Source organism: Microtus oregoni, unplaced genomic scaffold, assembly GCF_018167655.1.
Source record: "Microtus oregoni isolate MIOR12 unplaced genomic scaffold, Mior012 000027F_ref0000203, whole genome shotgun sequence".
Lineage (NCBI taxonomy): Eukaryota > Metazoa > Chordata > Mammalia > Rodentia > Cricetidae > Microtus > Microtus oregoni.
The window spans coordinates 15,742,184-15,765,519 of NW_024543086.1; the positions used below are offsets into that span (position 1 = coordinate 15,742,184).

The 23,336-nt window shown below is 51.6% G+C and overlaps 1 protein-coding gene across 1 annotated transcript in view; it reads right to left on the reverse strand.

The window, feature by feature from the left end:
- The window catches only part of Stk10 (serine/threonine kinase 10), a 102,168-nt gene that overhangs the window by 70,396 nt on the left and 8,436 nt on the right, over positions 1 to 23,336 (reverse strand). Inside the window, exon 2 of the mRNA XM_041676254.1 lies at positions 7,894 to 8,058. Coding sequence (XP_041532188.1) covers positions 7,894 to 8,058 — 165 coding nt within the window. The remainder of the gene's footprint in view (positions 1 to 7,893; positions 8,059 to 23,336) is intronic.

A 23,336-nucleotide genomic window follows, 5' to 3' on the forward strand; every position in this document is an offset into this window, starting at 1 on the left:
GAGAGAGAGAGAGAGAGAGAGAGAGAGAGAGAGAAAGAGAGAGAGAGAGAGAAAAAGAAAGAGAGAGAGAGAGAGCCAGTCAGAGACACAAATGGTAAGCAGAAGTTAGTGACTATCAGGGAGCCCAGGAGGAGCAGGCTCTCAGAGCCCATGCCCAGGGGTCACACACCCCTGAGAAAGACTGCCCTGGCCATTCAGATGGCTAAGGATTCAGAATTAAGAATTACAATAACAAGGGCTGGAGAGATGGCTCAGAGGTTGAGAGCACTGCCTGCTCTTCCAAAGGTCCTGAGTTCAATTCCCAGCAACCACATGGTGGCTCACAACCATCTGTAGTGAGGTCTGGTGCCCTCTTCTGGCCTGCAGGCATACACGCAAAACAGAATATTGTATACATAATAAATAAATAAACATTAAAAAAAAAGAATTACAATAACAAATAGGGGGTGGTGGCACAGGCCTTTAATCCCCGAACTCTGGAGGCAGAGGCAGGTGGATCTCTGTGAGTTCAAGGCCAGCCTGGTCTACAGAGTGAGTTCCAGGACAGCCAGGTCTTTTACACAGGGAAACCCTGTTTCAGGGGGGAAAAGGTACAATAATAAAAGGGGCAGGCTCATTCAACAACAGAAGAGGTGGGCTCAAAGGCACAGACCCAGCTGCCCAGGGAGGGGGACACTTCTTGCCAGGTCATTGTGTCAGGGGAAGAAATTAGAGACCTTGAGGGTGGGGATGGGAGGCAGAAGTGTCCTTGTCTAGAGGCATGAGTCTTAGGGGTCACTCAGGCCTCATGACTCCAACCCAGCACGCCCTGAGCTGCACAGTGTGTCTTCCTCTTTAATTGACTCCGTTTACGTCTTTTATAACACGGGCTATACTACGGACTGCAGTAGGTATAGTGTTGATCACCTAGGATCCTTTATCACTCTTTGTATTTAGAATGTTCAAAGTCCCCTGCTAGTGATTCTGAACCACGTGCAGACACGCACACACGCGCACACATTCCCTGGCTGGAACTCCCCAAGGCAGGCCTCCTAGCTTCTGTGCATCCCGGCCTGAGGAACAAGCCCTGTGGGAGGAAATGGCTCTCGGTGCTCTCTTCTGGAAATACATCCTCTTAGTCACCTCTACTCACTTCGGCTTTGGTAAAAATGTAGAATGAAGACTATTTCATTTCCTCTCAGTTCCACCCTAAGAGAATCGGTGCAGGCCGACAGTCGAGGATACTGAGGTCTGTGGCTACCTGACAGGCACATCCCAGTCTCGGGATGTGTATCTGAGGGCACGTGTGGCCTGTGGCATGTACCACAGGTACCAGTCTGTGTCTTAGTGCCACAAAAGGCAGGTGTCTCTCCACCACGGTGGCAAAAGGCTGTGGGAGGGAGGGACTGTTGGCTCTCACCCAGGGCCATCTGGACAGGGACACTTGGCAACATCTGGAGACAACTTGGGATGTTGTAACTTGGAAGGAAGGTATCCTGGCACTACTGGGTAGAGGCGAGGGATGGCGCCAAGCCGGCCATACCCAGGACAGCCCAGCAAGGCTCACCTGTTCCAAACTGCCCAATGCCGAGAGCAAGAAACCTGGTGCAGACTAAACAGTCTCAAAAACCCAGGTCCTACTCTGGGGCCACATGGGAAGGAGTAGGCAAGTGGCTTCCAGCAGCTAGTCTCCACTCTTCCCACATGATGTCTGTGGTGGTTTTATCAAGAGAGGACGCCACAGCTAAAAACCCGGGGTTCACAATGAGCAATGAGAAGTGGGCTCCAAGGTGGGAGAGACCGCAAGCACGGTGCCCAGGCTCTGCCTGTCCACTACACAGTGACACACACAACAGGTCACTCTGGTCCTTCACCACCCCACCTCAAGCAAGAAGCCCTCCTGACCTGGTGTGGCTTGGTCTGCCCAGATGTTCTTACCACAAGACCATCCCCCACGGGGAGCCTGGCAGGAGGGCGGAAGTGTCACCTTGCACTGAGGCTGCGCATGGCCCTCCCAGGGGACCTTCCCTGGGGCAGGACCCAGACCAAGGCTTCATTAGGGCAAAGGGCTCGGCCACAACAGAACACCTTTGTTTTATTTCCATGGCAGCGGACCCAGTTTTCCACTTAAGGTGGTGATATGAACGCTTCTTTTTAAATAAGCGCACTTAATATCTGAAAAGTGAGATTGTCATTTTGAAAGCCACAAGTGTTGGGGCTGGGAAGACGGCTCAATTGGCCTTCCAGGCAAGTGTGAGGGCATCCTAGCACTCACAGAAGAAGCTGGGTACGGTGGTACACACACCCGCAGTTCCAGCGCAGGACAAGTGTCGACGGTCAGATCCCTGGAGCTCAGAGGCTGGCCAACCCAACAGAATCAATGAAACCCAGGCTCTGTGAAAAACGCTGCCTCAAAGTTAAGGTGGGAAGTGACTGAGAAAGGCACGCAATATTGACCCCTGGCCTCCACACACGTGTGCGTGGTGGGATGAATGGGGCTACTTTAGTGTTAGCTGTTCTCCCTGCCATGAGGCTCTCTCACTGCGGAATTCCTAGCCCCTAAACCTGTGCTACTGTGGACAAGTCAGTCCCATTTCATTTCACACTGGGCCAGACTCTAGTCAAGGTAGCGTATGCCTGGTCATCCATGGCACCTGCCTCAGGGCCTCTGAATTTCTGACTGTTGCTACTACCAAATTTGCAGAGGTCTGCCTCCACCTAGCTTTCTGGGATCAGTTGAAATGTCCCCGCCCTTTCTCTGGAGGGAGGTTTTCTCCTCTATTGCAGGCCCTGGCTCCTGACCACACTCCAGAAACCTACATCCAGGGCACTTCCTCCCTGGACTTGCTCTACCTCACTTTCCACTCGCTCAAGTCCTCCCACTCACGTCTGTGTTTTAGAGTGTGTTCTGGAAGAACGTGACCTCATTTTGTGGGACAGTAGGTAGAGGGCTCACACTGCTGTGAGAAGGGTCCATCTGCCTGTGCGGGATACAGGAGCTTGGCGGACAGCCACTCCTCTATGCCCATTCCCAGGAGCAGCCCGGTCCTACATGGGAAAGCATGCTCCTGAGACCACACTGGAAGCTTGGGCCTCAAGACACCCCACAGAGGTGACACCACAGCCAGTGTGGCCTCCGGCCTTCAATCTCAGAACCACACGGCTTCTCGCCTTGCTTCTCTCCAACTCCTATGCATCCTGTAAGACACAGTTCAAAAAAATGTCCCTTCCCTTGGTGTGGTCCATGATCCACATCACATCCTTAGGCTTCCAGCTGGATCTACTCTGAGCTGCTTCCCGACAAGACTCAAAGCTTTACCTCTTGCCCTTTACTTCCCCTGAGCAAAACTGCAACTGGGTTGCCAAGGCCGAAAATAGATATTTTCAAACTTCAACCAGCATGACTCACCTAGAAGGCGCTCAAACTACAGGCTGCGAGGCAGCACCCTGTTTATGACGGGGAGGGCCAGGTGGGGCTCCATCACCGACATGACTGATAGTTCCAGGAGGAGCTGAGCCTACTGGTCTAAAGGCTGACCATGATAAGGTCAGATTAAAACCTTCACCTTGGCATCCAGGCCTTGCACAACATGGCCTCTGATTATTGTACCAGCTGCACCTCTCCCCAGGGGCTGCCCCACTCCAAGAACAGCAATGACTCTATGAACTGAAGTTCCCTGAAGAAGTCGCACCTACACCGAACATTCCATAAAAACCGACCAACGGACTGGAATGTCAGTGAATGGGGAAGTTTGAACGCTGCAGAGACAAATTATCTTAGGCCGTCTTGGCCCCACTAAAAAGCCATTCGTTGTCCACCTCTGTGTGTGACTTAATATCCTGAGATTACTACGCGAGCCCTTTTAGAATGCATAAACAGGTCCCTAGCTGTCATCAATCCAAAAGCTAAGAACTGTCAGGCAGCATCTAGGGCTATAAGAGAAATTTTCCCAATTTGCTGTAATTGATTACCTGAGGTTCCTACCAATGTGTGGATGGTGGATAGGAGGGATGGATGGAGTGATGGGGGATGGGGAGGGATGGATGGAGTGATGCGGGATGGACGAATGGAGTGATGGGGGATGGGGAGGGATGGATGGAGTTTAGGGGATGGGGAGGGATGGATGGATGGAGTGATGGGGGATGGGGAGGGAGGAATGGAGTGATGGGGGATGGGGAGGGAGGGATGGACAGAGTGATGGGGGATGGGGAGGGAGGGATGGAGTGATGGGGGATGGGGAGGGAGGAATGGAGTGATGGAGTGATGGGGATGGGGAGGGATGGATGGACGGAGTGATAGGGATGGGGAGGGATGGATGGAGTGATGGTGGATGGGGAGGGATGGATGGAGTGATGAGGGATGGGAAGGGATGGACGGACAGAGTGGTGGGGGATGGGGAGAGATGGACGGACGGAGTGATGGGGGATGGGGAGGGATGGACAGAGATATGGTGATGTGATGGTGGGTAGGGTGTCTCAACTAAAAGGGCAAAGGCACAGTAGCAGGCATGGCACCCTAACTTATTTTAAAACTCTATGTATGAAAACATATAGAAAATACATTTTGAATGAGTGGGTCCTCTGGCAAAAGAAAAATTCAAACAGCTTTCATTTTTTGCTTTTCCATATGTTCCCATTATTCTTCAGTTACTACCCAAGTGACATCAGCCATTTCTTCTTTCTCTAATGGTTTAAAAACAATTATTACTATTACTCATAGACAAAAATCTATGTCCTGCCTGGTCCCAGAATCGTTCAATACCAAAGAAACACACAAAAGCTTATATTAATTGTAAACTGTTTGGCCTATTAGCTCAGGCTTATTATTAACTAGCCCTTATAATGTAAATTAACCCATAATCCTTGTCTATGTTTAGCCACGTAGCTTGGTACCTTTTCTCTATAAGGCATTCTCACTTGCTTCCTCTGCCTCTGGCTGGTGGTGGCATGGACCTAGAAACTTCTGTCTACAAATACTACTACTACCACCACCATCATCATTATCATTATTATCTGTGTGCAAATGTGCATGCCACGGTGGACATGTGGAGGTCAGAGGACAACTTGAGAGTCACTCCTTTCCTATCTGTATTGAGCTCTGGGGACTGAACTCAGGTCCCCAGATTCGCACAGCAAGCACCATCCAGCCCTGAAAAACCAGTTTTCAAAGCAGCTCCAGGACACAGCTGAAGTCTGCTGCTCATCTGTTGTTATTTTCTGTTGACTGAAACCCTGAAACAAACACAACAACAATAAACACAGCAGAAAGCGGCTCCAAGAATCAAGGCGGAGGAAACATAAAGTCTGGCTTCATCCTCCTTGGCCCTTTGGCTCTGAGCAGGAGGCTCGCCTCTCTGTGCCTCTGTCTCTTCCTCTGGAAAAGGGAGACCAACTAGTGACTCTTCCTGTCCTGCCCCACCCCCGGGGTCCCAGGTGACAGGGGACAAACAGGGCTTTAGAAGCTGAAGCTGGCTATGTAGATTTTATTTCACCACTTCTGACCAAGGGGCTCCCCCAAGAGATGCTCAAACAGTAAAACAAAAGATAAAAGCAACAGGGTGGAGTCCAGGGGTGGGTGGGTGGGATTGATGGGGACAGAGTCCAGGGTGTTGGGGGGAACAGCAAGTGAATGGGAACAGAGACTTAGGGGTGCAGCAAGTAACAGGGACAGAGCCTGAGGTAGACAGCAAGTGACGGGGGACAAAATCCAGGGGAGGCCAGCAAGTGACAGAGGACATAGCCTGGGGTCTCCCCTGTTACTGGGGACAAAAGCCAGGGACAAAGCATGGGGGGTGGGCATCAAGTGACAGGAGCCAGAGCTCTGGAGGGGAATAGCAAGTGACAGAGGGCATAGCCTGGGGTGGGGAGCAGCAAATGACAGTTGTGTGTGTGGGGGGGGGGGGTTGACAAATGACAGGGCACAGAGCCTGAGGGGCCAGCAAGTGATGGGGACAGAGCCCTGGAGGGGGGAATAGCAAGTGACGGGATGGGGGATGGGACTGGGGGGACAGCAAATAAAAGGGGACAGAGCCCTGGGGAGGCAGCAAGTGACAGGGGACAGAACCCTGGGTAGGAGGAGCTATGCCATGGCCTATGTATGTCCCCCAAGAATTCAGGCGCTGGAAGCATGGTCCCCAGCGTGGCGATATTAATGGGAGGTGACATCACCTTTAAGAGGGAAGATTCATCATGAAGTCACAGAGACAGGCCCTAGGAGGGGACTGAGGAGCTTCTGTCTGGGACCTTAGGAGCTCTCTGGCTCCCAATATCACCAGGAGATTTTCTTCAACAAAACCCTCCATGATTCCCACTGACCTGAGCCCAGCCAACCTTCGCACCACAGTCCGGAACCGCCAGAGCTGTGTGACAACTAGTTGTCTTGTGTTCAAGAAGCCCCTTCTCGGGCATCTCACAGAAATGGGCACCAGACTAACTCAACCTGGGAAGGCCAAGTCCCTGTCCCTTGGCCACTTGCTTCCTCCTGCCTGCGAGGTGAGAGAGCAAGGGGCCTAGTAAACTCTACCTTTTCCTAAGCAGCCAGATCTCTTTCTCCAGGGAACCAGGTTTCTCTACTTAGCAGGGTTAGGTCAAGGTTCAAGACTACTGCCCAATGGGCATGAAAAATGGCAAAGCACCCCTGGCCAACAGCAAGCTCCCCAGTGTTCTGAGACCCAACTAGACATGGAAAACCCTCCAAACACACCAACCCACCACAGCAGTGTGCATCATGCCTAAAACACCCCTTTCCGATCAGTACACGCTTCTAAACCGCCCCTCCCAGCCGCAGTGGCAAGACCTGGGCTCACATAGCCCCAGTCATGGCTGAGATGCCTGGCACCTGAGGACCCTCAGCTACATCTCCAAATGTCTGCAAGATTCTGATGCTGCCAGATGCACCCAAAATTTACTTGAGATGTTTCTTACACACACATCATTTCCTTGGTGTCCAGATTTTGGAGGGGTATTATTTACGTAAGTGTGTGCATGTATATACATGTATATGAGACACACATACATATATGTATGTATATATTATATGCTACTGGGCTAGAGATGTAGCTCAGTGGTAGAGCACTTGCCTAGCATACACAAGGCCCTGGTCTCAACTCTCTCTCTCTCTCTCTCTCTCTCTCTCTCTCTCTCATGCACGTGCAAGAGAGGCTTGGCAGGAAACAAGTTTCGCCAGACGCACATTCCAGAGCATCTGGATTTTGTCAACTGAACGGTGTCACCATGAGGCAAGCTGATGACAGGATTACAGGCAGGGCTGCCTCATCCTATGCAGCCAGCGAGGTCCCAGGACCCTTGCACATGCCAGGGGTGATGGTTAGGAGGGACAAGCATGGAAGTGGGAGAGCTGTGAGTCCTGCAGATGACACCAAGGTCAGCACTCAGACGCCCTGTCCACACCAGGCCTCTGGGCGTTCGTTCAGAATTCACCCACTTAATCCTGGAGCGTTCCGTGCCCAAGGTAGCACGAGATGAGAATTCCTTATCGGGTGCTGTGTTAAGGCTCAAGAGGACCTCAGACCTAATCCACACCCAGGTTTACTAGGGGAGCTGCCCCAAGCCTCCCCGGCCGATGATATAAAGTCTGAAATGCTCTGAGCAGGAGCAGCACCTTCTGGACTGTGTCGGATTTCTAGATGAGGGATGCTCACGCTCCACTCACAGAGGGTTAGCAATGGTCCAGCCTTGTTCATATGCTACAGCACAGCACTCAAGGACAGAACGGACTTTTGGGACACTTCTGCTTCTGTGGCCTCAGCCTGAGTACGGGAAGTGGGGTGAATGTGAAGGGGAGGCCGAGGACTCAGTAGAAGACTTCATCTTCTCCCTGCTGCAGCCCTGACTCACACCACAGACGCGGGGTCAGCATGGTGGGCATCAGGGCCCAGGCCGGCGCACTCTTACCCACAGCTTCCCGTCATAGTAATAGGCCCCCAGGAGCTTCACGATGTATGGGTGGTCGCAGGTGGCCAGGATCTCAATCTCCACAATGTAGTCTTCCAGCTCCTCCTCACTCTTGGTCTCGATGACTTTGGCGGCTGCCAAGGCACCGGTTTCCTTGTTTTTGGCCTGCAAAATAGAGATACGGGCGATTACAAGGCAGGCAGGGCAGAAGGCTTCCCGGCCCTCCATGCAGTGTAAAAACAGAGGTGGATATCCAGGGGTCTGAGACACTGACCAGACACACCTTCCAGCAGTGCCCAGGGCACACACGATATGGCCACAAGGGAGCTCAGACCAGAAAGAACATTCTATGTGCTTAGTAAGATATAGCCATACCATGGGAAACATACAAGAACAGGCTAGTGCATACACACATACACACGGACACACACACACAAATAAAAAGAAAGAGCCGGGCGGTGGTGGCGCACGCCTTTAATCCCAGCACTTGGGAGGCAGAGGCAGGCGGATCTCTGTGAGTTCGAGACCAGCCTGGTCTACAAGAGCTAGTTCCAGGACAGGCTCCAAAACCACAGAGAAACCCTGTCTCAAAAAACCAAAAAAAAAAAAAAAGAAAGAAAAAGAACAAAAAGTCTGAAAGAACCTATTCCTGACAGCCAGCCAGGAAAAGCCTGAAACAGAGGACTCGTGAACATTGACACTATGTACTATTTAAGGTTCGTGTGTGTGTGTGTGTGTGTGTATGTATTTATGTGGGGGGTATGTGCATGTATTCATGTGGGGGTATGTGTATGTATTCATGTGGGGGTATATGTATGTATTCATGTGGGGGGCATGTGTATGTATTCATGTGGGGGGTATGTGTATGTATTCATGTGGGGGGTATGTGTATGTATTCATGTGGGGGGTATGTGTATGTATTCATGTGGGGGGTATGTGCATGTATTCATGTGGGGGGGTATGTGCATGTATTCATGTGGGGGGTATGTGTATGTATTCATGTGGGGGGTATGTGTATGTATTCATGTGGGGGGTATGTGTATGTATTCATGTGGGGGGTATGTGTATGTATTCATGTGGGGGGTATGTGCATGTATTCATGTGGGGGGTATGTGCATGTATTCATGTGGGGGGTATGTGCATGTATTCATGTGGGGGGTATGTGTAAGTATTCATGTATGTGTGTATGTGGGGATGCCTCTGTGGGGGGGGGGTGCATGTGCCTGTGGGGGGTCATGTGTATGTGTATGTGGGGAGGAGTTGTCCCACATGCATCACAGTAAACTGCCCCCTGGCTACATGCCACCTGGGCAGACCACTGCTTCTTATCTGCCGAGAAAGAGTGAAGGCTCTCGCCACCTAGGACGACACAGTCAGGATTCTTAACAGGAGCTGCTGAGGATGTGGAAGGGAGAACTGGAGCGGGGCAGGACAGCAGTGGAGCACCCAGAGACCAACACAGACGCTGCAGTCCTGCTACGGGTTCAGAGCCAAAGGAGCCCGAAGGGGGGAATTCCAGCTCGTCAACACACCGCACTGCAGCTGACACGGCAGAGACTAACACATACATGCAATAGGCTGCTCTCCCACCATGATGCCGAAACAGTAACAAATGAGCCCTGAGAGTGCTGCTCTCTGGAGCTGGAGAAATGGCTCAGTCGTTAAGAGCACTGGCTGCTCTTGTAGAAGTCTTGGGTTCAATTCCCAGCACCCACACAGTGGCTCACAACCATCCATAATTCCACGGGAGAGGGATTCAGTGCCCTCTTCTGGACTTCTTGGGCACTGCATAAGAAATAAAGGTTGGGGTTGGAGAGAATTAAAGCATGGGCTGCTCTTCCAGAGGTCTTGAGTTCAATTCTCAGCAACCACATGGTGGCTCAAAACCATCTGTAATGAGACCTAGTACACACAGGTAGAACACTGTATACATAATAAATAAATAAAAAAATCTTTGAAAAAAAGAAGTAAAGGTTAAAAATATGAAAGAAAGGAAGAAAAGAAAAAAGAAAATAAATGCTGGTCTCTAAGTGAAACAAGCCAGGCACAAAAGCTAAATACTTATGATTCCATCTAACCGACCCAAAGTGGTCAGTGACAGACAGAAACAGAGGGTACCAGGACTGCGGGGATGGGGTTCCACTATGGGATCCACTTATTGTTGGAGATGATTTAAAAATAAACAAAAAACCTTGAGCCAGACATAGTGACACAGGCCATGAATCTCAGCACTCAGGAGGCAGAGGCAGGCAGATCTCTATGAGTCTACTAGAGCTAGCTGCAGGATAGGCTCCAAAGCTAGGCTGCGTTCAGTGTTGACGGAGGGCACACTGATGACACAGCCGTGGGCACCAGCGGCTGCTTTTCCACAAGCACAGGGGCAGTGGGTACCCCAGGGCCATGGACACTCGAGCTCCACCTGTGCCTTCTGGAGGGCGCTGTGCCTCCGCCCACTCTGACCTCTGACCTTAGCTGACAACAGTTCTTCCCATGCATCTCCAGCCCCTGGATGACAGTACGCATTCACCCACAGGGCCAGGGCACAGCAACGCGCAGCTCAGACCCCCACAGTGAAGGTGAGAAGCAAAGCCAAATTCAGAGAGGTGCCTGGACACTGCAGCAGGGTCTTCTATCATCGCAGGGTCTCTACATTCTCTAGGGAAGTGGTTCTCAACCGTCCTAGTGCTGCAACCCATTAATAGAGTTCCTCATGTTGTGGCGACCCCCGGCAGTAAAGTTATTTTTGTTGTTACTTCATAGCTGTAATTTTGCTACTGTTATGAATCGCAATGAATCTGTTTTCTGTTGGTCTTAGGCGACTCCTATGAAAGTGTCTCAAAGGGGTCACGGCCCACAGGTTGAGAACCTCTACTCTAGACTATTCAAAACTCATACAATCCCCAGCGCTGAGAGGCCTTGTAACCTGATGACCTTTGCTATGCCTCGGGTAAGACCCACACAGGGGACACTCAACAGCTACCCTCTCCCTGGCCTCAGGGATTTAGGTCTGAATGAAGAGGTGCCACCTACCCTGATGAGAGGGACTAGTGACTGTTTACGATGGGCGTGGCACCAACCTTAGAAGGAACCTTTGAGAAGGAAATGGCGGGGAGGCTGCAAACAGGCCTTTTTGCTGTCTATTCTCAGTTTGGGTTCTCCTAAGCTGCCAAGAGCTCTGTCCTGCGCCCCTGCAGTGATTAGGGCAGGTGGTTTCCGGGCTGGGGGGGTGAGGAACTTGGGGGGAGACAGACAGGGCTAGCTTACCCTGGGCCCACACTTCTTAGGTGTGCTAACCTAGTTTACTATCTCAACCATCCTCCAGGGCGGTGCAGTTAGGCAGGCAGACTGAGGCAAAGTCCCAAGAGCAGAGTAGCATGTGGTCCTGGACCTCTGGAAGGCTGCTCCCAAGCCTGCACGCTCCCACTAACCAGTCTTCCTCCAAAGTGTTTTTCAGACCAAAGGTCATGAGACCTTCAGCAGCCAGCCCAGGAGCCCAGGTCAGTAGGATGTGTGTGTTGGGGTGAGGGGTGTCCCTTTTCCCCTCCATTCAGTTTTGAGCGCTTGTTCAGAACAACTTAAAAATCCATTAGATGAGCAGCTAGAGTCTCTCTCTTTTAGAAGAGAAGTTAGGCACCTCTGGGCCTTTGGAGAGGCAGAGAGGAAGGGTGAGGCCTTTTGGGGTGGCAGATGGAAGGTCAGGTGACCACAGCACCTCCTCAACCACAATGAGCGAGGCAAAGCCACCTGTTCACCACCACCTTTCGGAGCCGAGGGTTCTGGAGAAGGCTGAATGTCACCTTGAAACAGAGATGTTTTCCTGTAGATGTGGGGGTGGGAAGGTTTTCCAGGAGTGCACAGATCTGCTTTGCCCACACTGTAAACGCAGCGCTGACCGAAGGGCCAAGCCTTCAGTAAGGAGCCAGTGTCAGCACCAAGACTGCCCAGTCAGTGCCCGCTGCCTCACTCAGATTTCAGAAGCCAGAGTCCACCAGGGAGGGGCTATGCGGTCACCGTGCCAAAAACAAATTCCTTAAGAGTCTGGCTGGGGCAACAATCCAGTCCCAAAAGGCAGCAGAGAATGTTGCAACAGCAATGATTAAAAAAAAAAAAAAAAAAAAAAAAAAGGCCAGTCAGTGCTGACCACTGCCACTCCTCAGGCCTAGAAGGCAAATACCATTCTCAGGCAACAGAGGAGGAAGCTACAATTCGGACATCGGACAGGCGTGTGACTTTTGAAGGCCCCATCTGTCACAAGCCTGTCTGCTCCTCAGGAACTAAAGACAAGCACAGCCAGCCCCAAGCACTCACAGCAAGGGGGCCTTGACAGGTGCAGACACTGAGGCAGGCACTGGCTACATGCGTACTCCCTAGATGGCAGACTGGGGCCTGGAAAGGAGAGGATGGAGGTACTGGGTTCAAAGAGCTTACTGGAGGTTGCCTGTTTGCGAGTCTGTCTGTCTTTCTGTTTTATGTAGAGGAAAGTGGATGATCAGGTGTAGCACCGATGATCAGTTTGTAGCAACAACTGTTTGGGAGGCAGGAGGATCAGTTGAGCCCAGGAGTTCAAGCCCATCCTGGCCAACAGAGTGAGACACTCATAAAAAGAGAAACCGTGTGTTCAGAAGGGTGAAGCCAAGTCCAAAGTCATATAACTGTAACTAACAGATTTGGGCCCTTGGTGTTTTAAAGACCTTGAATCGAACTGCTTTCTAGAGTTGCTTATACAAGTCAGCATGAGTCCTGCCTGGACCTCCATTTTTTTCTCTGTATAGGTGGAGGGTGAGGCATGATGCCCAAGCTCTCTCTGTGCTATGGGGAGAGGCTGGAGGGAGGGGTGAACTTCTGAACAAATGAGGTGCTCTTGGAGGCGAACAGGCGGGCTTCCCATAAACACACAGCATCAAGGCTTCCATCTCACCAGTACCGAGGCCAGGCCAGGGATGAGGGGGATTCCCCAGGCACACTGGTGACTGGCGGTCTCTAACCTTGGTGCCCACACCCTTGAAAGCCAACACAGTGGCAACTTGTGTTTTCTGGCCCAGACAGTCTGTGGGAACAATCCTCCCCGTTGTGACCGCCTGGGGCCCAGCCTAGAGGAGGTGGGGCCATCCTCCCAGTCCAGCCAAGAACTCTGTCCCACCCCAGGGGTGCAGCAAGCCAGTTCAGAAGCTGAGGGATCACTGAGATCTGGAAGCATGGAAGTCAGCAGAGGACCCAGACCCTTCTCTTCTCTGGCCACCAGATGACCACTTGGTCCCCTCCCTTCCCAGGAAATGGCTGATATCCCAGAATGCAGCCAGGCCTTCAGCCATAGCTTTGAAATCTAAGTCCTTGATTCCCATTCTCCAGATGGGAAAACTGTGTACACACACACACGTACACACACACACACACACACACACACACACACACATACACACACACACACACACGAACGCAGAAACCCATGCCTGAGCACAAAGATGGAAGGAGAATAGGGCGCAGAAGACATGGGCCTCAGAGTCTCTGCAGCTGCCTGGAAGGGTCCTGGGGCACCCCATTCCCACTGTTCACGCAAAACTCTACTGTCTCTGGAAACTGCTTCACTCTCAGTCCGAGAATCCAGAAGGGCTGACCCCTCCCTGGCTTAGCTGCACATCCAGGCCCAAGTAGTCAGAGGCAAGCTTTGTCCCAGCTACAGGTTCAGGGTCGGGCATGTGACCCAAGACAGGCAAACTGTCCCTGAATGGTTTCTTGTCTGTTTTTGGATTTTTCTTTATTATTATTATTATTATTTGCATTTTCTTAAGATCACCAGCAAAGCAGCTTTCTCTTTCTCTGGGGTAGCTACACTGGCAGAGTGGAAAAGTGGAGAACTGTGGGTATCGCCCCCACCTTCCTGGCTCCCGTGCTAAGGCTCAGACCTAAGGCTCATGCATGCTAGACAAGGGCTCTACACTGAATTATGTCCCTAGTCCTGCATTTTAGCCAGTCTAAGGTGGGTTTCGGTTTTTGGCATGTATATGGTATGTCTGCATGTGTTTGCATGTGTATGTTTGTACATGCATGCAAAGGCCTGAGGCTGATGCTGGGTGTCTTTCTACATCACTCAGAGCTCATGGCTTTGGCTCATCTAGCCAGTTTGCCCCACAGGATTGCCTGGCTCCAACTCCCATAGGTTGGGATTACAGGCTTTTCCATGGGTGGTGTGAACCAAACTCTGACCTCCATCTTACAGAGTGCTTACACTGAACCATCTCCCCAGCCTGAATTTATTATTCATTATTGATGCTGGGGACTGGACCCGAGGCCTCCACATTCTAGGCAAGCATCCTACCATCAAGCTATCCCCATGCAGGAGAGTCCACCTTGTCACTTCTGCAGACAGTCCACCAGAGGGTAAAGACAAGGCAGAAGCCGGGCCCACAGAGGGAGGAGCCAGAGTTTGGAGGGTTACAACACCAGAGCCAGCTCCTCATGGTGCTACTCTTAGGTTTCTGAGTTCCCTGGGGACTCAGGTCATTTTTCTACCAAAAGGGAAATGAGTCTCCCATCCAGGGATGTACCCACAGAGAGCAGGCATTACAGAAGGGTTTCAGCACCAACCACACGTGTAACGAGGGCCATCTCCACTGCCACCCTGATCAGAGAGGGACATTCACAAGATGCCCAAGAGACCTGAGATCTGGGGACCAAAGTGGCAAGTATGACCAAGACCATAGGGAAACTGAAACCACGGACTGTCCTGCCAAAAGAATCCTCTATACACGTATTAAAGAATTAAGAATGCTCTGTACATGTATTAAATTAGCAAAAGCAGGCAATAATGACCAGATGCCGGCGGCTGGGTAGTATAGCACTCCTCATTACAGACGAGAATATAAACAGCTTCGGTCTCTCAGAGGCAAGAACTGGCCACAGCTGCTCTGTTTTGTTTTGTTGTGTTTGAGACAGGTTTAAAATACCCTTTAAACCTATTATCCCTCATTTCTGGGACTTTAGAGCCAAGAAATAATTCAAGAAAGACAACAAAAGAGCCATACGGGATCACACTCGTAGCCCATAACAACGGAAATGAGGTAGGAGCAGCCTAAATGCTCAATGGTGAGAAAACTATTAAATTGCTTTAATGGGACATTAGCAACCCTTGAGCACAGTAAGTGAACAATCCAGCGACGAGGAAAACCAGCTAAGCCATCAGAGTAACACAACAGGGGAATGAAATTGCCCTTGGGAAGCGTGCATGCCTACAGACAGAGAGGAGCTGAGGACAGGCTGCGGAGAACAAGTGGTTTCCCTCCGGTGCCAGCTGGCAATTACACACAGGAGTCCCCGCTGAGGGTCAGAGGGTGGAAAGGCGTCTCCTGCACAGGTGAGCACTTGCCCAGACCTGGCCGTGCCCGGTCTTATAGGCTGGCAGAGGCAGCCAGCCAGAGCTGCGCTGTCCAGATGGCTGTGCTCACTACCTAGGGAGGTCGAAATGAATAGGAATAAAGCGAAGTGAAACTTGAGTTCCTCGGTGGCATTTGCCATGTGCCAAGTGCTTACTGACCGAGAAGAGGCGGCTGCCATACTGAACACAGCAGACGAGCAGAGCAGCCTCACATCTGCAGAAAGTTCTGGTGGATACTACACGCAGGCTTGAACTCCCATCCCTCAGGTAGAAAATGTCCTCTCGGAGGTGAGAGAATCTCGAAAAGGCTTCTTTTCCAGAAAGAGAAAAGGAGATAGAGTTGGTCCAGACATTCCCACCCCTAGACACACAGCCATTGCTGAGATCTCCTAGCAACCTGGCTAGGCCTCAGGGTGTAAGGAAAGGATTCCAGCTGACCTGCCCAGGAAAGTCTGTGTGTGGGTAACGGCTCAAATCTGGAGCAGGCAAGGCTAAAGGTTTCAACTTTCCTGTCTCCGGATGCTCAGTGGCTATGCTAGGCATTCGTCAAAGGAGGTTCGGGCCACTGGAACCGGCGGGTCTTGGTCTGTGTCATACACAGGGTATAGGAAATGGTGCTGAGTGCTGCCAATCACAGGAGGGCTTTGGTTCAGAGAGTGGGGAGAGGGGTCTGGCTCCGGAGGGACCAGGGACCAGAGATCCTAGAGGCTACTGTACAGCAGAGGGGGGACAGGAGAGAGACTGCAAGCCCAGCAAGCAGGAGCAGGCAGGGAAAAACACCCAAGGGCTCTGCCATCTGGGAGTGGCAGCCTTATGGCCTCAGCATAAGTCCCACAGTAGGTCTTCAGAGACAGGACACTGAGCACTGGCCTTGGCCCAGCACAGGCCCAAGAGAGACAGATGTAAATCGCCTACTTCTATAGGAAAGGAAAAAAATGACCAGAGAGAGCAAGAAACCTTTCCCAGGTCACATAGCTATAAAGTGGCTGTTGGGACTTGAACTCAGGTCTGGCTCTCTGCCCAGGTCTTTACCTTAGTAGACACCACCTCCAGGGTCTCTATCCCAATGGCACTGGACCCCGATCCCCTTCATCTCCTGCCTCACTGCCTACAAGCACACACACTGAGGGTGAAGCCTCAGGGGCTCCCTGAAGCAGACCAGAAACAGCCTGAGCTCCCTGGCCAGCACTTCATCCCCCGAGTCCTTGTTAGTGCTGCCAGTACAGGCTGCTGGTGCCGTGGTCATGTGCAACCAAGACCTGAGCTGACTGTGAGCTCTGAAAGGCCAAGCCCACGTCTGATTCCCCACAGAGCCTGGCACAGAACATCCAGGAATGGGGCGGGGAGAACAGGGAAGGAGCCTTGAAGACAGATGCGAGGGAAGATGGATGGATGGGTGGATGAGTGGGTGGGCGGACGGATGTAAATGAGTGGTGTGGTGGTTTGGATGAGAAAGGCCATTACAGGCTCACACATTAGAATGCCTGGTTCCCAGTAAGTGGAACTATTCGGGAAGGATTAGGAGGTGTGGCCTTGTTGGAGGAGGTGTGTCACTGGGGGTAGGCTTCAAGGTTTCAAAAGCCCATGCCATTCCCAGGTAGCTCCCTCTAGCTCTGCCTCATGCTTGTGGATCAGATGCAAGCTCTTAGCTATTGCTCCAGTAGTATGCCGCCTGCCTGTGGCCATGCTTCTGCCACGATGATCACTGACTCTAAGCGCCTGCAACTGTAAGTCCCTGACAAATTTCTTCTTTTATAAGTGGCCTTGGTCAGTGTGTCTCTTCATAGAAAAGTAGCCAAGACAGGTGGGCACGAGGGTAGCTAAGCAGACAGGTGGGAAGGAGGGTGGCTAAGCAGACAGGTAGGTGAGTGGATGAGGAGGAGGAAGGGTGTGTCTTCATTCCCTACAGAAAAATGAGACGGTCCATTTAAGACCAGAAAGTGACAAGAGTCCATGTCTTCCTGGCTCTCCATTCGTCCTGTTCTAGTTTTGGAAGATGGCACCCATTTGCCCGAGAGGAGCCAAAGCCCCTGGCTGTGCCAGGACATACACAGTTAACCAGTCCTGCCAAGCAGAGAACCACTTCCCGATCAGTAAGTGCCCTGCCAAGCTTTAACTCAGTGACAAACGAGGCGGCCAAGTTTCAGAAGTGACACTTGAGGACAGCAAAGATTCCGCGGCACAAAAGCAGAGGAGTGACAGGCCCACAGATGCACATTTAATACTGCCTCGGAAGAGAGGCCTGGTGGGCCATCCTGGCACAGCCAGGAAATGCTAAGCCTCCGAGCCTTTTTGGCTCAGGACCAAACCCAAACAGGATCGGCCTCAAAGATACCAAGCCGTGGCCTTGGCCGAGGAGCAAGGCAACCCATCCAACTTGGCCACGCATGTGGGAACCTTTGGATCCCAGCTTTTCAAACATGGCAAGGAGTCCAGCCCCAAGAAGGTATCATTGATAATGGAGGGGAAGGGGGCATGGGCTCTGCTGCTCCCATCTTTGCCAGGCTGCCTCCTGCCTGAAGGAAGAATGTACTTTATAATAACATCTCATCTGATCCCTATAACTCAGTGATTCTTCGACTCACCCATCCCGTCCAGACCTCTCGGAGATACAGTCTGTGCATCACTGTTTTTTTTTTTTATCAACAGTTCTTTCCATGTTATTTTCTATTATGCTAAAAAATAACATGTACATGAAAAAAATTCAAAAATAGAATGGCACAAAAAGGAAAATCAAAATAACAGCATCTCAGAGACACTGCTCATTGCATCTTTTTTTTAATTTATTTATTTATTAAAGATTTCTGTCTCTTCCCCACCACCACCTCCCATTTCCCTCCCCCTCCCCCAATTAAGTCCCCCCACTCAGCCCGAAAAGCAATCTGGGTTCCCTGTCCTGTGGGAAGTCCAAGGAACCCCCACCTCCATCCAGGTCTAGTAAGTTGAGCATCCAAACTGCCTAGGCTCCCACAAAGCCAGTGCGTGCAGTAGGCTGTGATCGCTTCTACGCAGCCCTCCACGGCACCGCGTCCCAGGCTGCCAGAGCCAGCTGTGTGACTGCAGCCACTGGAGTGGCCCCTGTGTGCCTCACTCACTACCTTTCTCCAGTGAGGGCAGAAAGAGCTCCTGCCTGAGAGTATCCACTGAGCTACTCTGAGGATAGAGCTTAGGACAGGCCCAGCCCAGTTAGTAAAAGAGGATGCAACGGCACACTCTAACTCCTCTACATTTTAACTAGCGCACAATTATTTATGTATCACAGGGTTTAGTGAAACCTCTCAGTACATGCGCAGTATGTGACAACCCTGCAGTGTGTGTGTCCGTCTCGGCCACTGACCACTGCGGTGTACTGACAACATTGAAAAGTCCTCTCCGGAGACAGGTATGGCAGCCCAGGCTTTTAAACCCAGCACCCAGGTGGCAGCGGCAGATGGATCTCTGAGTTCAAAGCCAGCCGGATCTACAGAGAGAGTTCCAGGCCAGCCAAGTATTAGAAAGTTAGACTCCACCAAAACAAACAAAGGAAAACACTTGCGAGGTGTGGTGGCGCACGCCTTTAACCCCAGTACCTGGGAGGCAGAGGCAGGTGGATCTCTGTGAGCTCAAGGTCAACCTGGATTCAAAGAGAGTTGCAATGACAGCCAGGGCTACATAGAGAAACCCTGTCTTGAAAAACCAATTAATTAAATTATTATTAATTAATTAAAACCGCTCTATGGTTACTTTAAATTGTACAGCAAGCACGATTCTGCCTGTACTCCCAGCACTGGGCAAGGCAGGCAGCAAGACTGTGGTGAGTTCTGAGGCTAGCCTAGGCTACACAGTGACACTGCTGGGTTGATATTCTAAAATGAATACTCACTCAAAAAAGAGAATCAAAAAAAAAAAAAGAATGGCACACACACACACACACACACACACACGAACATCGTATTCCACTTCCACCATAATTGTACAACATTACATGCTGGTTCTTCTATCCGTCCTCTCTATACCCATCAATCAACCTCTCTCTGCCTGGGGGAGAGTTCCCAGGATCCCGGGTACAGGTAACTAGCATCCGAGAGCAAGTCCTCCAGAGTTCACACGTCACATCGCCAATGATCTCGGAGCACAAAGCACTCCCAGTGTCATCCCAACAGCGGCTAGCGAGTCTACGGGACAGTGGCCAGACTCTGGACTAGGTCAAGGCTGGCACCCAGGGCTCTAAGTACCTCACAAACAGTGGCACTCAGCCATGGTTTCCTGTCGCCTTGGAAGGTCAGTGGGGCCCTGGAGGAGAAATCCTTCAGAAGGAGACCAAGACTCGGAGCAAAGGCAAGGAGGGTGACATGCCCAGGACAAACAGGGCAGCATGCCGGTGCAGAGCGGCCACCGTGTCAAAAGCACACACCAGCCTGAACAGCAAGCAGCACCCATTAAAAAGGCCTAGAGTGGGTTTGGGATCCCAGAAAAAGCAATCTAGAGCTATCCAGAAAGGAAAACAGAAACAAGCAAGACCCAACACTGGTTCCTCTTCCAGGATAGTCGAGGTGCCTCTCTGATACTCAGGGTGGCCTCTGTCACCCTAGATTCTCCCAGCATGGGCCAGCCACAGAGCTAGAGCCCTGGAAAGCCTACAGAAAGAAGTCTTGCATCCCTAAGGCTCTGGTGGCCTTCTGGTCTGGGTTGTTCATTACACTGGGGACAGAAACTAGGGCCTCACACACACCCCGGCTCCAGGGTGGCCTTCTTTATCTCCACACCACAGAGAGCAGTAAACACTCGCTGACCCCGGGAACCTTCTAGCCAGAGCAGTTTTAGCACAAGGGAGAACAATTCATGAGGGACTTTCAGGGAATGTCCCTGTCACTCCCCAGGATTGCACAGTCTTCTGAAGTCTAGGTTCAGACTCAGGAGAAATCCTTCAGGAAGAGACCAAGATGCAGAGCAAAGGTAAGAAGACTCCCGAGGACAAACAGGGTGGCTTGTCGGTGCAGAAGGGCCACCACATCAGAAGAACACACCAGCCTAGACAGCAGTACCCACGTTCAAAGGCCCAGCATGGGCAACTTGAGTTGCCAACCTGGCTTTCTCAATGCTGGCAGCAGCTGCCAGACCGGTCCCATTGCTCCACAAGAGGCAAGTCCTGCTCTAATTTAGAGTTCACAGCTCAAAGAACTGAGGCTGAAGGGCTGTGAAAACGGCTCAGCAGTTCAGAACATGCACTGCTCTTGCAGGGTCGCAAGTTCTGTTCCCAGGCTCACAGCCACCTGTGATTCCAGGTCCTGGGGATTCGGGGTCCTCTTCTGGCCTCCTCCAGCACGTGCGCTCACAGGCGCGCACGCGTGCATGCACGCACACAAATGTACACACTTAAAATGTAATAAAAATGTAGGGGCTAGAGAGATTGTTCGGTGATTAGGAGCATTTGTTGCTCTTGCAGAGAACCCGGGTTCAGTTCCCAGCACCCACTTAGTGGTTTCACAATCACTCATAATCCCAGTTCCAGGGAGTCTAACAGGCATGCAGGTGGTACATATACAGGCAAGCCGGCAAAACATTCACACACATAAAGTAAATAAATAAGACTAAAAGATGTTTTAAATAATAATTGAAGTCAATCTTAAACAAACAGAGACTGGGTGAGGTGGCTTATACAAGGTCACAAACACAGCAAGGGTAGGGGAAAGGCAAGAGCTGAATCCTGAATCCAGGCTGTGTGGTGTCTGCTCTTTCATTCACTGTAGTTGCTACCTGAGCATCACTCGTGTGAGTGTGTGTGAGTGAGTGTGAGTGTGTGTGTGTGTGTGTGTGTGTGTGTGTGTGTGTGTGTGAGTGTATGTTAGAAACATTTCAAGCCTCTCTACAAACGGCTCTGAGATACACTAGTGACACCAGCCACCATGGCCAGTCTGCTGATCTTCAGGCAGAGATGTCATTCCTTGTCCAACTGTGTCCTGTCCAGTTAACTACTCTCTCCAGCCAACCGCTCTGCTTTACACCTACTGGGGAGGGCGAAAGGCCATAGGAAACGTCCAAGGGAGCCTGGTGTGGCTCTGAATTCCGAAGGGGAGAGCCCTGACTGAGGTGAGAAGGGCACACAGTGCTGGCCACTCTGAGGAACAGTGAGTTGAAACCCAGGATGGGAGGAGCTGATGGAGCACCCATGCCCGCTGCAGTAACAGGGGAACCCCCTGCAAGGGTCCGTGTGCTTCAGTAAACTTCCTGGAGGCCGGAAGTCCACCATCTCCTCCACCTTCATCTCCTCTGTCAGGCCTAACAGAGTTAACCCTGTAGTCACCAGCTCAAAGCTCCACCTCTCCACCTCCCCCTTATTCTGGCCATGATAAGGAGCTGTTGGCTTAAACAAAAGAAAAAGCGCAACAAGGGGAAGCAGAAGCGAAAAGGGAAGGGAGAGAGCAGAAGTAGGAGGGGCCTGTGGAGGGAGGGCAGGAGGCCCCTTGGGGTGTATCTCCCCATGACAGGTCCTGCCTCTCAGCCACCCCACCCACCCACTAGGGCCCAGGAGGGTGACAGAACCTTCCTCATCTTCTGCCCTCAGAGGCCCCAGCCACTTCCTCTACCATCCTGCCCATCACCACTTCCTCTGCAGTGGAGGCCACCAGCAACATACACTTGAAGCAGACTCCGAAAGAAAGTCATGTTTCTAGACACCGAACCCACGAGGCCATGAGGAGACATCACAGGGAAGCCACCTTCTCTAACACAACCTTTGGTTTTCCCTTCTGGTCTCTGTAGGTTGAAAGGGACAGGATTAAGTACCAGTCCTGCTATGGAAAGGCTGTGTGACACTAAAAAGTCACTGGACATCTCTGGGCCACTGCCCCAGCATGTATAGAATGAGGGGATTAGCCCCTGCTTTTCTGAAGGAGAAGAAAAGAAAAAACGGAGGAGAGTAACAACTAAGTAGTAGCCAACCCTCCCAAGGAGACCTGCAGGGCTTGATGCCCACAAGGGGTCAGAAAACTACTCTAGAGCTGGCACTGGCTTGAGCTCTCCTAGTGTCCCAGAGGCTGGCAACTGACCACAAAGGCTGTCACACTTCATCCTGCAAGGGCCTGGTCTAGTTACATCGTTCTAGACCTGCTGCCTTTGCAGTGTGTGCAAAGCAGAGAGAGGAGAGCCATGTTCTCAGCCTCACACCTCCCAGGACGAGCAGAGCCCACTACTCACCCCAGCTCCCGCACCATCTTCAATCCCTGGCAGAAGTCCCAGCCACACCCCAAATCCCCACCTCACCCTCTCTGCTCTCCTTTCTCCTCTCCTGATTTTGGGTCCCACCACACCTCCAGTGGGAATTCCCCCACCCCATCGGGCTGCTCCGGTCTCCATACAGGAGCCAGTCTGGCGCAGCCTTCATTCTTCCTGGGCAACCATAGTTGAGACACAAGGCCCTGGCTGCATCCTCAAGCAAGTCATTGTCCTTCTCTGGACATGGCCTTGTCCCCTTTCTCCCACCCACACAGGTCCTTTCTGACATGATGGAGGCTGATTCAAAGACTGGTGAGAGAAAGGACATTATTTAAGATTAAAACTGCCATACGGAACTTCCTCAGTTTGTCAGTCAAGGCCCTCTTGACTCAGTTCCGGCTAGGATCTGAAAGTCTACATCCCCCTCAAAAATCTGTATGTGGAAATCCTAACCCCAAGATGACAGACAGCCTTAGAAGATGGGGCCTTTGACATGGTGATTAGGTTATAAGAATGGACGTTTGTGAATAGGAAGAATCTGGATAGGAGAAGCAGACCCAAGGGCATTGGGCAGATCCTTACCAAACACTAAGTCCATGAGAGCTTTGATCATGGCTTTCCCAGCAGTGAGATCGTCTGCATTGTATACAGCTACCATATACGGCTTGCAGACCAACAGACTAGCAGATAGAACCTTGCCCTGACAGCACCCTGGTATGCCCAGCTCACACATTCAAGCCCACCAACCACTGGGCAGAGAAGAGGAGACAAGGGCAGGGTGGACCAGAGATGAAGGGACACAGGGCCAGGCCAGCTCTGTGGTGCTCAACACGGAGAGTACCGGGCACCAGAAATCAGTGGGCCTGCCCCGACGTGT